This window comes from Rhagoletis pomonella, unplaced genomic scaffold, assembly GCF_013731165.1.
Source record: "Rhagoletis pomonella isolate Grant_MI unplaced genomic scaffold, Rhpom_1.0 Rhpom_scaffold_00004, whole genome shotgun sequence".
Classification (NCBI taxonomy): domain Eukaryota; kingdom Metazoa; phylum Arthropoda; class Insecta; order Diptera; family Tephritidae; genus Rhagoletis; species Rhagoletis pomonella.
Window position 1 is genome coordinate 9,347,574 of NW_023458558.1, and position 15,224 is coordinate 9,362,797.

At 33.9% G+C, this 15,224-nt stretch overlaps 1 protein-coding gene across 2 annotated transcripts in view; it reads left to right on the plus strand.

The window, feature by feature from the left end:
- The first annotated feature begins 5,428 nt into the window (after positions 1 to 5,428).
- LOC118736961 (ABC transporter G family member 23) overlaps positions 5,429 to 15,224 on the plus strand; it is a 102,549-nt gene continuing 92,753 nt past the window's right edge. For both annotated transcript variants that reach the window (XM_036467139.1, XM_036467140.1), the window contains exon 1: positions 5,429 to 5,550. In XM_036467139.1, the coding sequence (XP_036323032.1) occupies positions 5,444 to 5,550 (107 nt within the window). In that variant the 5' untranslated portion in view covers positions 5,429 to 5,443. The remainder of the gene's footprint in view (positions 5,551 to 15,224) is intronic.

Sequence of the window (15,224 nt, forward strand, 5' to 3'; positions counted from 1 at the left end):
GCGTCGTCAGCGCCAATGATTTTCTGCATCATTTCCGTTTTGCGTCTAAGCTTTGACGACGTCAGCAGAGGCTGCGGCGCGCTCACACATACACTTGCGAGTCATAGTCAGCGCCGGATTAACAAATACAGGTGCGTTAGCTTGCGAGCGTTTGTTGGCGACAGGTTGCTCATTGGCAGCGGCTGCAGTTGACTCGTGGTACGTGGTCAGCCAACAGCTGCGCTATCTATCTACGTCTTTTCTATTTTACAATTGGCTTTCCTTCATACATTTTCTTTGTTTACTTCTCAGCTTTTAAGTTTAACATTTTTATACCCGAGCGCACTTTGGCACAAGGGTATTATAACTTTTTTCGCATAACGGTTGTTTGTAACAGCCCAAAAGAAATCGAGATAGATATTGACAAATGCATACATAAATGATCAGATCTCCCATATAACGGTAATTTACTGAAATACGAAAATTGCGATAAATCAGTAACTGGTTACTAAAGCTAATTGACTCAAAATCGACTGTTGGAATAACCACTTAGCAGAAAATTAGATTCTAATAAAATTTTTGGATTTTGGGCGTGGCGCCGCCCACTTATGACCACAAATGTGTATCTCGATAACCGATTTATCAATTTCTACCAAACTTAATAACCTAGGGACGGAAAAGCTATACGCTATACGATTTCAGCGCCCTCTTTCCGTATAACGGTAAATTTTCGGATATATGAAAACTTCGACATTTCAATAACTGAGGACGCCCATATACTCCAAGCTAATAATTACAACAATCTATGAAAAATAAACACTTTTAAATAGTTTAGAGAGTTGAACCGACGGTTTTTGATACCTCCGCCGGGTATATAAAATTCGGTTCCGCCCGAGCGTATACTTCTTTACTTGTTCACTTTGCCATTTCATTTTCAAATAGCTCGGCGATTACGTCGCTTAACATTGCTCATCGCTGCCGTACGTTTTATGGCGGATTTACTAAACTCCAAGCAGTTCGATGCGATGACGCGTACTTTCATTTGCTTTCGCTTTCAATTTCTTCACCTAAGTACCTGAAAGTGTGTGTGTGTGTTTATGTTGTTATAAAGCATTTTACAGCAGAGCGCCACTGCGTTTGCTGCGCTGCTTTGGAATAACACACTGCGCTAGCAAGTCGGCTTGCGCTGAGCTTTGTGGTCGCTTTAGTAGCATTTGTTAGTTGCTGTTTGGTGCTACAGTGCTTCAGCTGTGCCATTGGCTAAGTCTAGTGTCTCTTTTAAGCGCGCTTTTTAATTGAAAAAATAATTTGTAAACCATATTCGTACGCTGTGATACTCGGTGGTTACAAACGATCAGCTGATGCCTGTGCGCGCCCATCAAAAAACTATTTTTCAGTTCAGCGGTAAAAGGCCTGCAGATTTTTGGATTGAATAATTTTAACTTTATTTATAAATAACCTACATAGTGTACACAAATCGTGATGAAGAGTTCATTGTGAAAATTTTTATAATAAATAAATGAAGGACCAACGTATGAGCGCCTTGTTGTTGAATGAAAAAGTTATAAAATTTATATATTAAAAAACTTAATACAAAGGGGTTTCGGCCGAACACGTAAAATATATCTCCTACCTAAGTTTCGCTATCAGGTTCCATATCCTTCACTGCCTCTTCTTGCCTAATGGAAGTGAGCCCTCATCGACAGAGGTTGGTTGTTGTCAAGAAGAGTGGATTGATATTACGTCGCCGCTCTCCTCCAGGATACACTCCCAATCGTTGACACAGTGGGTTGCTTGCACCCACCTCAAGTACGGTTAGATTTCTAAATTCGTGGGTACCACTTGGAGTATAAAAATCCTTTCATTGTGCCATCACCATGAGGAGTACAGATTTGCACCTAACTTTCAAGGCTGGTGGGTATTTCAGAACATAATCTATTTGCTCTCTTTCTACTTCCGAGACGCACTTATGCCATGCGGGATACCCATACCAAAGGATTTTAGTCGCCTTTTGCGACAAGCACACTTTACTGCGTGAATATTCTCTATCCCGGCTCTCACTGCATAGCAAGTATAATTGAGAAAATTAAATCTAGTAATAAAAATCCACGAAAAAATATTACTTTTGACAAAAAAGAAATACATATATATGTACAAGTCATTTTTTTATAAAAAATGCTACCGACTTCAATGCTAATATAAAATTTTAAGAGTAATTTCTTCATGACAAAATGATCGCAACTAAACCAAATTAATAAAGGACCACTCTGGAGGTACCACCTTTCTGATAAAGGTCAGTCGAAAACGGTTCAACGATTTTGTAATAAAATAAACATAAAAGTCTTTTAAATGAAGATCTTGGTATCTGAATATAAAATGAAAATATTGATAATTTTCTGAACGCTTGAAACTAAAGGTGGACATAATTTTTTGGTCTAGGCATACATAAATTGTTGGGTACCCATCTTTGTTCATTTAAAACTTGACATTTAGATATGGTCATTTAGCAAGTAGACATATGACATATTTTTTTTTGGGAAATTTAAAAAACCGGACACATCTTTTTGGTAACTTTAAAACTGGACAAGCGTTTCTGAGCTTTAAAAAATTAGAAATATATAATTGTTTGGTAATTTAAAAAACTGGACATATTTTTTTTGGTCATTTGTAAATTGGACATATATATATATATATATATTTATAAAGGGGACAAAAATTTTTGGCCATTTAAAACTGGACATAAATTTGTGGACACTTATAAATTTGACATAAATAATGAAGAAGGTATAACTGTTTGGCGATTTATTTATTTCGTTTTATTCTATTAAATGAGAAATAGTAATACAATTTTTACTTTACAAAGAAAGAAGCGCTAGTAGCCAGGGCTTAGGGCTCAGTTTGGCCATTTAAAAATTTAAGAACTGAATACAAATTTGGGCCCCCTAAAAAAGAACATATCGTCACTACACACGAAAAACCCCTTAAAAAATTTTGCGAAAAAAGATGCTTATGAAAAACTTCGGCGAAGTATGTTAAGAGCTTTGACGCTAAAGTTTTTTTATGCGTCTTTTTTCGCCGTAAACTTTTGAGCTCGCGCCTTTATTCGTGTCTAGTGATGATATGTACATAACAAAAATGTAGTCGTTTAAAACTGGTCATAATTTTTGGGCCTTTAAAAATACGAAAAAAATCTAGATAGTCAAAAGTAGTAAAGTGGTTAAAAAATTTTATGAAATAAATAAAAAAAACTGTACATTAATAAGTGGTAAATAAACTGTTTATGATGCCCAGTTTTACCTATTGCCTTTTCTATGTCCGTTTTTTTTGCCCTCCATATTCAGCATTCTTCCTGTCCACTCTTCAAAGACATCTTCTTATTGCCAATTTCGTATGGCAACTTTTTAAATAAAATTCATAAATCAACGTCCATATATGAAAAAAAGTAAAAAGTAATACTTGGCAGGAAAACGAAGAGGTCGTTAAATGTGGCAGAGAGCGCGATGAAAGCCTCGGTAGCGATATATCCATGTAAAAAGATGCTGGGCCACACCTTCTCTATACCAGCACTGGATTTTCACGGCATCTATCAGGCCGATACCGTTGGCCGGTGGAAAGTAGTGAAGAAGAAAACTTTTATTAAAAGAATAGTGTATGTATATTGTCTATCTTTGATTAGCATGAAAGGTGTGCTTAGGACTTCAACGACGGAAACAAAGAGCATTTTGTTGTACCTTCTAACGGCGGATCTTTCGGCCAAGAATACAGGGTTCAGAAAAGCCACCAGGCTCAAATATTTCCTGCACGGCTTGACCATATAACCTTGCAACTTTTTATATTCTGAGACGTATTTCAGGTCCACTATTTAGGTAGAAGTTTGGCGATGCGACTGAATTGGCTAAATAAGGCATTATTATTGACTTCAGGGAAGTTATGTCTTGATTATACGACAATACGGAGGTACACCTGCATTCGGTTCCAGTGTTCACTAGATGGACACAGGTGAGGAGAAAATGTGACCAATATTAATGGCGTTTTCTTTTCTATCGAAAAATGCTGCCTTCTCAGTCTACTCTACGCACAAATCCTAAGGAGCGGGCAATGATGAGGCAACATTTTTTGTAGAAAAGAAAACGCTATTAGCTAAGCGATTAAGCGGCAGCACCACCTACCTGTTCATGACCCGGAAGAGAGACAGAGAGATGATTCTTCGTAGCTTATGATTTGTGATTTTACAGCAATTAGGAGACTTTGTGTTAGTCGCTCCGGAGTAGCTATCGAGTTTGAAGGCAGCGGCCAAAGAGGGTATAAGGAATTGTTTTAGAATATTCCTCGTGGCTTCAGGAGTTGAGTGTGTAATTTGGTGGTAGTTTTTCTGGTAACGCTATGAACTTTAGTGGCCCCGGCAAAGCCATGTTGAACTAGCAAGTATCTTCTTCTTTTCCAGAAAATTGAGTCACTTATAAGTACTCTCTTTGGTAGGGAATGTCTTAGCAAATAAATGCAAATAATCGGTTCTTGTCTTCAAATGCAATATACTTGAAATATTTATAGATAAAGACACTCCTTTTATTTTCGGTTGTTAAAATTTAAGTGAGGATGGCAGAATATACCACTCACAAGCAATCAACGAAGGCACAAGTAAATAAAAAGTCAAAATTTAACGCCAGCTATTTTTTTTTCCGCTGCTGCCTTTTGTGCGCGCCGCTATTTCGCGTGAGTGTGTGTTTGTGCATTAATTGGGTATTTTGTGAGCGGTAAAAGCGATGCAAAGAAGACCAACAACAGCAACTGCCATAATACAAAATATACTAAACTAAAGAGCGGCATTGTTGTAAATTTTAATAAAAATCGAAACAAATGAATGAAAAATAAAAGAAAAATAAAAATAACGAATATTTGAAAAAGTAATAAAAAAATAAATTTTCCGGATTGTTTTGCGAGTTATTCGCAATTTTGCTCTTTTATATTGCATTCAACAACTTGGCTGCTTTTTGAATACCAAAAACAAAAAAAAAAAATAAAATAAAACAAAAAAGAAATGTTTGCGTCATCGTGCCAGTGTTAAATAATTTATAATTTTTGCTGTATCTTAGGTTGAAAGCTATTTAAAATTTACATATAACCAACCACTTAGTTATGTATGCTTGTTTGCCGGCACATAATCGGAAGTAAAACGTGTAACTTTTCAATTACAATAACAAAAAAAAAACGGCATAGACAAATAGTGAATTAAAGAAAAATTATAAAACCGGTGCTACAAGTACTCTGTGCAGTCTTCGCCACTCCACCGCCCCACCGCCTTAAGAATCCAGTTATTTCCTATTTCGTTTGCCATCTGCAAGTGCATTTTGCTTGCTAGTTATTACGCGTCTAACTGTGTTCGTGTGTGTGTGTGTTCGTGTGTGTGTGTGTATTCGTACTTGATTTTGTGCTTATTTTGCCTGTTAAGGAAACTGTGGCTGTGATGGCTCCCAAGAAAGAAGCAACCTTGACGCGACAACACCAGCAACAACAAGTTTTGGATATCGAGCGCATAAAACGTCATTTCAGCTGGTCAGATCCAAATGCAATGTAAGTCAGACAGCAAGTTTCTTATTTCGTTTTTGTTTTAATTTAATTTTTTTTTTGCATTAGCAAAGCGATAATACAAAAAAATAATGATTTAGGCGTTAAATGACTTTTCAACATTTGCGAAATATAATATAAGTATTGATGCACTTGCATACATATGCTGACAAAGTGTTTGTATGAAAATGCATGTGTGTGTGTACGAGTGATTTTTATGATATTTATGAACATATCGAGCTCTAACCACCAAAAAGAGGTAAGCGTCATTTGTTTTCAAAATTTTCTTTTTGATGCAGAATTGTTGCTAGATGCACCTAGATCCATTTTTGGAACAAAAATAACATTTTGAAAAAATGTCGCTTAGTTCTTTTTGGCGGTTAGGCCTCGTATATACATGCAAATAGCGCTGCTTCCGAAAATATACCACTTGGCGCCTCTAACAATTGATACGCGGCTGGCTTCGTTGCTATATTCTTTTGTTTATTTATTTCATCTACTCGATCGTAAATAGTTATATTAGTTATTATTATGTGTGTGCGATGGCTGCTTATAATATATATTTTTCTCAATCTGCAAGCATTTTATTTTAAGGTAAATTCGCTTGATTTACACTGCTTATTGTTTTAATTTTTTTGCTATGACTCTATTGCTGCCTTCAGTATTCTTCAGAAAAATGACGCAGTCAGACACGCAGAAGACGTTTCCCAGAACAACCCTCCGCCCTAATACTCATAAGTGTAGGTGTTCGCATTGTATCTGTGCCAAATGTGTGAAAATTAGCTTGAACTAAGCTCACTTATGCACTTATCCTAACCCGTTTTCATCTTCGGAAACCCCCTGTAAAATTATCTGCTTAAAATTTTCGTGAAACATTTTAACCCTCCATCTGCCTTTTTTAAAGACCTTCCATTATAGCTATTTTAAAAGCGGGCCAAAAATGCCCATTTAAGTAGGAGTTAGAGGGTTAAAATCTACTACAAAAAATGCTCCTTTGCCGCTCTTCTCACACCAACAGACGCCCATGTGGGTAAACGTCAGTTCCGTGATGTCGTCATTCTAATAACGTCAAAGTTTTGAAAATCTGCGCTAATTTTCCTGCCGAACTAAGCTAATTATCCACGGGCGGGGCCGATGCCAGAGAATCTCGCATTACGGATCTCAACTTGGGGATTCGCACACCTGAAAACCGTGTCAACCGTGAGGTACCAGTCTAATCCAACGAAGCGCGATTGAAGGATAGAAATCACTCTCTGCTGAGATGGCGCCGTACTATTTCAGCCATATTATTACATCCTTCGGTGGATCAGGCAACCATCGAGTGCCCAAAAGGCTGTACAACCAGCCAAAACCCTCTGCCCAGCGAGGAAGTTCAGGTCGTCATCGGAAAGCAAAAGCCTCCACATACAATTTTTATCCTGGCAGCCTCCGCAGCGAATGCGCAATACGAGTGCTCATACATTAGTTAATACTGCAGCGAGATCATTTATAATAGATAGGATAGAAATAGATAGGAAATAATTTAGAAAAAAGGCAAGATATTATTCCTCCTAAGCTAATCTATTAAAAAATTTGTATACCTATAAGCATGTGTAAGTATAAATATGAGCGTATGCATACCTATGCATGTACGTAGTTACGCTCTTGTACGTAACACAAAATTAGCACCTGTTATTTGTTAAACTATGATGTAAACATAGTCAGCATGCCGCATACTAAAGTGTGATCTCATCCTTGACAACAGTGTCTTGACAGTTGTTAAATAAGTTTCGTTTTCGCTACAAACTAATGCGAAAATCAGGCGTAAAAACGAAAACTCCACTTAACACTTAGGAAAGAGCTTTTTCAATTATTCTCCTGGTTTTCTATAAAGAGACCTTAGTTTATTGGGAGTCTTAGTAGTACAGACTTATTACGAAAAACATATGATTTTTTAATAGTAATAATACATATAGAGGTTTAACAAGGCTTACAACCAAAAATAATTTTGTGGAATGTTGCCACCTGTTTGAAAATTATAATTGATAAGATAAATTAAATTTTGGAATATGAGTATCAGTTTGCTGCTGATATATTTTCGAGTTGGGTTGCCACATGTTTGAAAATTTTTATTCAATTAAATTGCTAAAATAAATGAAATATTACAATAGGACTATCAAAATAAAGAGGTTTAAGAAAGTTTACTGCGAAAAATATTTTTGAAGCGGGATGCCAGCTATTTGTAAAATTTTTAAACTTACAAAAATTGGATTTCAGCTTTTTATGGAAGATAAAATATACGGTATTTGAATATTGCGACAAATTTCGAACTTCTACACCTTTGAAGAAAAAAGATTATAAATAAAATTTTCCTACTTTCTAAATACATGCCTTAGAAAAAATATTATTTAATGTGGGTACATAAAGAATAAAGTATGCTTCATCAATCAAAAAAATTGTTTAAAAATCTCACTTCACAGAGCCCTTTAAATCTATTTTAACTTTATGAATGAGGCCAAACGAGTTTTGGGAGGAAGTAAGAATAAAAAATTTATGTATGTGCTAGTATTTAAATAAAATTAAGCCAATTTAAAGATTCTAAAGTTAGTTTAATTTCGTTTAAAGTTGCCGTTTACGTACTTCCTCAGTCAAATTAGATAAATGTAAACAAAGATATGCAGCATTTTAGTAATAAATAAGTTAACTACAAATACAATATATACACTAAACAAACAACAACAAATTTCGAAACACGTATTTGGGTGTGCGTGTAAAATACTCGTAAGTTAACTGGTTTGGCTTTAATGATGGTTGGGTTCTTGGCTTTGTCGATTTGTATGTACTAACAATCTTTAGTATATTTAAGTATTTATAAAAAGTATAAGTGGCAATGTATGCGTTTACTATTACTACTATAATAATTTTTATGATTACCACAAATGCTTACAAGCATAACTACTATATGTTATTATTGTGAGGTTTTCATATTTTCTTATTTACAAAAAAAGTTTTACAAATCTAATGGAAAAATATTGCACGTTTTATACTATAAAAAAATTTTATTTTTCAAATAATGAGCTTGATAAGGATAATATGTTAAGTATAACAGATAACACTACTTTACAAATTTAAGAAAATGTTCTGAACTAAAGCATTCGACTGTCATTCCTTATAAACAATTTTCCCTGAATCCGAGTATAAAAAATAATAATTATTGTAATTAAAGTTCCTAAAAATGGTGAAGATATGTGTCCTTCCATCTGTCTTTTTGCATACCAACTGTATGAAAAGAGCAAACTTTGGCAGTGGAAACGCTTTTCCATAAAATTGAAATTTTGAAATAATTCTCTATATAAGCAAATGTGCGGTATATTTTTTTTTCCTGCGAGACACCTTAATGTACATACATGTGTTTACGTACATACATATGTTTATGATTTTGCAATTGCTGAATTCTCAAATTGTTAAAAAATTTACATCACATCAGTAGAAAAAAGCTTCAAGGTGAAACCATTTCAACGCTTAACAAATCAATGCGCAAATAAATTGCGAAATTTTCGTAAATTAGCACATTCGAACGCTTGTGAAACTGGCAAGGGAATAGTGCAGGCGTACTATGAATATTGTGAAATAAAGTTTCGCAAATAAAACTAAACAGAAGAGTTAAAGAGGATTTTGTGGGTTGTCACGAAGCTAATTGCACTAATTGCAAATTTAAATAGTTTCACAAATTACTAAATATGAACGTGTATGAACACACAAATAAGTGAAAAAGTAATCAAATTACTCCAACAGCTTCCAATTGAAAGCGAGAGCGCAGCTTAATGTGGAATTAATTTTAGTCAGTTATGAATATATATATATATATATAATGATAAGCAAGTATGCAAAGCACTAAGCAGGCATTACGGGCGTATTTTTGAGGCCTATAAAAAAATAAAAATTAAGTGGGGTACGAAACACGAAAACAGCCAAACTAAACTATAAAAAAAAAAACAAAGAAGTCCGAAAGCCGGTTTTAAAAGTTGACAGCTTGTTGAGTTTTTTGTTAACTTTGGAAATATTTTATTTGCCACCTTATTAAGCCTATTTTTAAACATTCTTTGACATACATACATACAACTCAGTTAGCGAATTATATTTTTTGTATGAGATGAGAGTAAAAATAGTCTTAAAATGTATATATTTTTTTTTAACTTCCGCACTACTATAATTATTATTAATATGTAATCAATTTGTGGCATCTATAATTGATTACAAATAATTGTGAAGCAGCTACATGTGTATACATATAATTGTTTAAAATGCAAATATAGCTAAAATATCATTTTGTAATGGTAGCAATCAGCTTGCGCGCATGCAGTGGATCACATCAACATTGCATGTGTTAGCAAATTTGCATTCAAGTCACAAAGGCAGAATCACTATGTTTCGGTATACATACATATGTAGAGCGATCATGCTGATTATCGCATAAAAAAAAAAACATTTGACATTAACACATTTTGCTAAGTACTTGGCCGAGCTTCTCCTCCAATTTGTGGAGTGCTTTCTGATGTTATCACACAAAAAGAGAAATCTACTAGAGATGCCAGATCGAAATGAAAATAATCGACGCAGAAAAAAGTCGTCAAAAAATAAATCTATCTCCCCAGATTTATTTTTATAAACAAACAAAACACTGATATCTGACTAGCACTGAAGTTAGAAATATTATTATAAGTAATTTTTAAAACATGCATTGCATGATTATACATAAACTTGCCCAATGAAACTTATGGATACAGAACTTAAAAGTTTTTTTTTTGCTTTTTCGCTAACTCTATATTTCACTTCTTAATTACCCTTTTTAAAAAAACTTCAGTATGCAGTTTTGTAGAGCGTTTTCTTCCATACAAAGTATTATCGACAAAATTTTTATATGAAACAAAATGCCTAGCACCACGAACAAAAAAAAAAAAAATGTCAAGAATCAGCCACTTGAAACTTGCACTTTATTATATTAAAATTAAATGGGCTAGAAAACTGCATATCTGAAATTTTTCATAAATTACATACATATTTGTATATAGTTTGAAAATCAGATTATAAAAAATTGGTGCATATTAAATAAACTAAAATAAAACTGTCAATACTGAGGATCAAAGGGCTCCGCTATTCAGATGGCGGGAAGTGTTCATATACTATACATAAATGTATACATATATATGAAATACTAATCTATTAAAAAACTCCTTAAGTCGGTGATTGCAGATTGCAAATAAGACAACTTAACAACATAAATTTAAAGTAACCAGTCTTTAAAGTGATTCGACATTCCCTACTTATGAAAACACTCACTGAGAAAGCGATGTTTGTTTGATGCCGAAAAGCTATTCATTTTTTTCAATATCATTTTGTTCAAATAGTTGGTGTATTTGGAATATTTGTGGCATTATATCAGCGAAATCAACGATTTGTTCCCTATATTCAAGGGCCTTCCCTGAGGAGCCCTGCATCCTGAGCTGAAAGAGAGGAAGGTGGTTGAATTCTCTGGTCTGTGCTCTCTCAACTTGGCATAATGGGAGGTACACCTCGAACGACAGACGGTATTTTTTTATGATGGCAGAAATACACTCAGAGGTTTGCCATTGTCTTTTGAGTGGCGACCGAAATTAGAAACAAGTATGGGCAGCGCTGTTTTGGGTATAGCAATTCATGAACATCAGAAAATTTTACTTAATTTTAAATAACTAGCAGTCTAGGTATGAGCGATATGTAAGGCGGTCACACAATTTAATGGTTTTATCTGTCTACATCAAAAGGTTTTATCCCAAAATTGTATCCGAACAATCAGTGGTACAGGAGATAAATCTTATAGAGCACAGATCTTGCCGATTTTCTGCGTACACTATGTATGATTATTTAGATAATAACTCACAAAATTGCTTGGTTTTAGCCAACTAAATGGAGGACTTTTTACGTAAAACTTCATATCTAAACAATCAGTTGTATGGAGGCTATATGTTATAGTGACCCGTTCTTTGTCATTTTCTCTGTAACGCGAAATTTAATATTGCTAGTTGCATAAGTGGTTATAACAAAAAATCCCACATCTGAACAATCAGTTGTGTGGGAGCTATATGTTATAGTGTTCCGGTTTCGCCGGTTCCGACAAATACATTATAAAAATACAACTACTTACCAAAGTTCAGTTGGATATATCGAAAACTGATGTACTATATTACATTCAAACATACAGACGGATATGGCTAAATCGACAAATATCGACGTTCTGACCATTTTGGTAATCGTTTATATGTGTTCATTTCTACTAAAGTTATAACACAATTTCATGTTATTGAAAAGTATAAAAGTATTTATGATGTTACTCGGATACGGCCCGAACCTGGGCCTTTCCCGATGGTGAAACGCGCCTCCAATCACCCTGGTATGACAGGTAAAAATACAACCCCAGGCGACGATAAACATTATTATTCTGTATACACGCTCTTGCTGTGATGATCTTATTTTGTATTCCATCCTTTTTGGCCCATGCAAATCACAAAATCATAAATGGGTGCAAAGAAATGGCAAAAGTACGAGTGTCACTAAAAAAGCTTTAAAATACTTAAGAAAAAAGCCATTTTTTTTGTCGGTAAAAATGGTTATTGGTTTAAAGATATATACACTGAGAAAAGGGTTTAGTTACGTCAACTAAATACATATGCTGCTCTCAAATCGTGATTTGTTTTTGTTACCAAATGATGTGCGTTGACAGAAATAAATATATTTAGCTGACTTTTTCTGAGTGTATTGTTTTACTTTAAAATATCCATATATCTGACTGGCATTTTCTTTCTGGCTCCTGCGCAAATATCCAAGGTACGCCACCTGCTATGATGTGATTTAACTGTCTGGACATGGCGTGCTTGTGTGTGTTTAAAATAATGTAACATCTAATCCGTAAATAGCTTTCTAACGGCCAAATTTTTAAGCAATTTAAGTGTATGATAGGAGCGTGATTGCCTAAGATCGTCCAATCTCACTATATGTCATATGACCTTCCCGGTATTCAGGGTCGAGTATGACCACGCTTCAATGCAATAAACCAATTACATATATCAATTAACCACTTCTTTCACAGTCACATGCATTTTATATTCAAGCATTTGAATTACCGAATTATCAAGTTTGCTTCTTAAGTCTTTTGTTATCATCTATGTATTGACACGCTTCATTTGCCTTAAAACTTGCTCACCTAGAAAACTTTTCAAAAATGTAACTGCAATCTTTTTTAGCATTTGACACACCCGTTGTATTGCTGCGTACAAAAAGCTGTGGCTTAGAGCTTTTACCTATAAGTTCGTGCCATCTGACGGCATCGTTAGTTGAGGTGAAGCTAAGCTAATTGGTAAAAGCATTTAAATAAAATGTGTGTACGGTGCGTGACTTGGATGAGAACTTGTAGAGAAACTTGCTGACTGATCTTATGGATGTAAATAAGTCAGCAACAAAATTATTGCTTTTGCTTGCAATATTGCCCGCTATTAAGCTAATACTGTTTTGTTAACAGAAACTTCAATGAACTTGAAAAGGCCTATTGATTTAGGCATACATTTCGTGGAGGTGTGCAGTCAAATGATTCCGTTATCACTGTTCAAAGAAATAACTAAGAGCAAAAAATAGTTCCCTGTAGATACATATATCCAGTATTTGGACAATTATCTGCTCAAACGACCCCATGTATGTATCTTTGCACTCTGACTGGGCAGAGGCGGTAAATAAAAATAATTTTAAATTTTATCATCAAAAAGTCAAAGCAAAAAACAATAATCGTTCCGTTTTTTCAATGAAACCTTTAGAATCCTCTCTTATTGTATAGCATGATTTTCTGATGACTATGGAAAATTTGATTTTTATTATTGTGCGCAAGAAACGCCGCCTATTTTTGGGCCTTTCGGGAAGTATAGGGGATTTCCCGGATTTTCACGGTATTTTTCGATAACATGTTGGAATTTTTGTGAATATATCTCTCGGGATTTTCGAGGACTTTGTGAATTTTTTCGCGAATATTTTCGAATTTCTTCAAATTTACATTTCGGAATTTTTCGATAAACTTTTCTGTTTTCATATTTCTTCAATGTTTGTTCCAGATTTTTGTGAAGATTTTTCGGGCACTTTATACTTTATTACTTTAAGGGTTATTTTCAGGGCTTTAGTAAGTTTCGTTTGATTGTTCGAAAGTTATCGGAATATTTTGCGTTGAAGCCGTTCGGGATTTTTTTTTGGAAATTTGCACCACGAAAAGTGCTTTTTATGAATGCATAAAAATATAAAAAATAAAGGCAATTTTTTGCTTCTCGCAGACTTTAGGGGATTTCCCGTGTGTACATCTTCTTTCTTTCTTGACTCTATAGGTGTTTTCTCAGACTTTTTTCAGAGTTTCTTCGGGAGTTTTTTTTTAGGAATTTTCAATACTTAATTATGTTCCTTTTTATTTTTTTCAGCAGCTTTCTTTTGGTAACTTTTGCCTTGACTTTTATTAATCCTAAAAATAATATGCAAAACTATCGGCTGTTTTCCGCTAAAAAAAAAAATTTTAAGAAAAGAATAGTCGAAAGTTAACTAAAATTGTTTGTTTGGTCTTTCGAATAGAAGTATTAGCCAAGCAAAAATATTAAATCTACTAGCTAAATAAATCCGACTTCTCGATGCTTTCAACATAAAACCAGTTTCACAACTTACTCTAATTCCATTTGTTTTCAATTCATTTTAAATGTTCTGTTTCTTTTTAATAACATCCCATTATTTTGCCCTTGCGTAGAACAAAACAATTACGAATGTCAAGTTTAAGTGTAATTATTGTAATTAAATCGTTGGCTAGCAGTAAAAACTACCAGAAAATGCAAATTAAAAATTGAAACTTGCATTGATCTTCAATGAAATGAAATATTGATAACTAAATTTATAGTTATACATACATACATACGTATACATACATAAATAACTATGTGTGTAGGTAAAGTGATTTAGATTTATACAATCTAATACGTTAATTGAAATGACTCTTGCTATTGGTATTACTAACTGTGATAAATAATTGTTTTTTGGTTTTGTGAAAAATAAAATATTTTTTTAACATCAATATGTATGTTTGTATTCTGTATTCACTTACTGTTATATCGCACTAAACAAATTAAGACTTGCTTGCAGCAAAGCTTAAACAAGCTGAGAAATAAAATTTTACAAGTAGCAGAAAAAATTGCAAAACCGTATATTATTTGTTACAAACTTGCTCACAACGCATTTATTTATGTACATATATATCTATGTATATGTATGTACATTCATACTAACATTTTACTAAACATAGGCAACAGCTTACAGCTTCGCATCTATTGCACAGATTTTTCTCATTTTTCGGCATAATTGCATTTAATTAAATTGTCATTTTTTTGGCTAATATTTCATAAGTACATACATACATACGTACATATTCATAAAAAAGGTATGAGCTTTTTTGGGGCTTGGCATTTTCTTGCATTAGCAAAACCTTGACACATTAAAACGGTACATGTAACATGTACAATATTTATCTGCATATAGACACATATTTACATATGTAGGTATATATGTATGTATGCATATATATTCAGCAATGAAAGTTCAACAGGTACGAGTATAACTTCAGTTCAGTTCAGCTAGACTGTGCTAAAGTG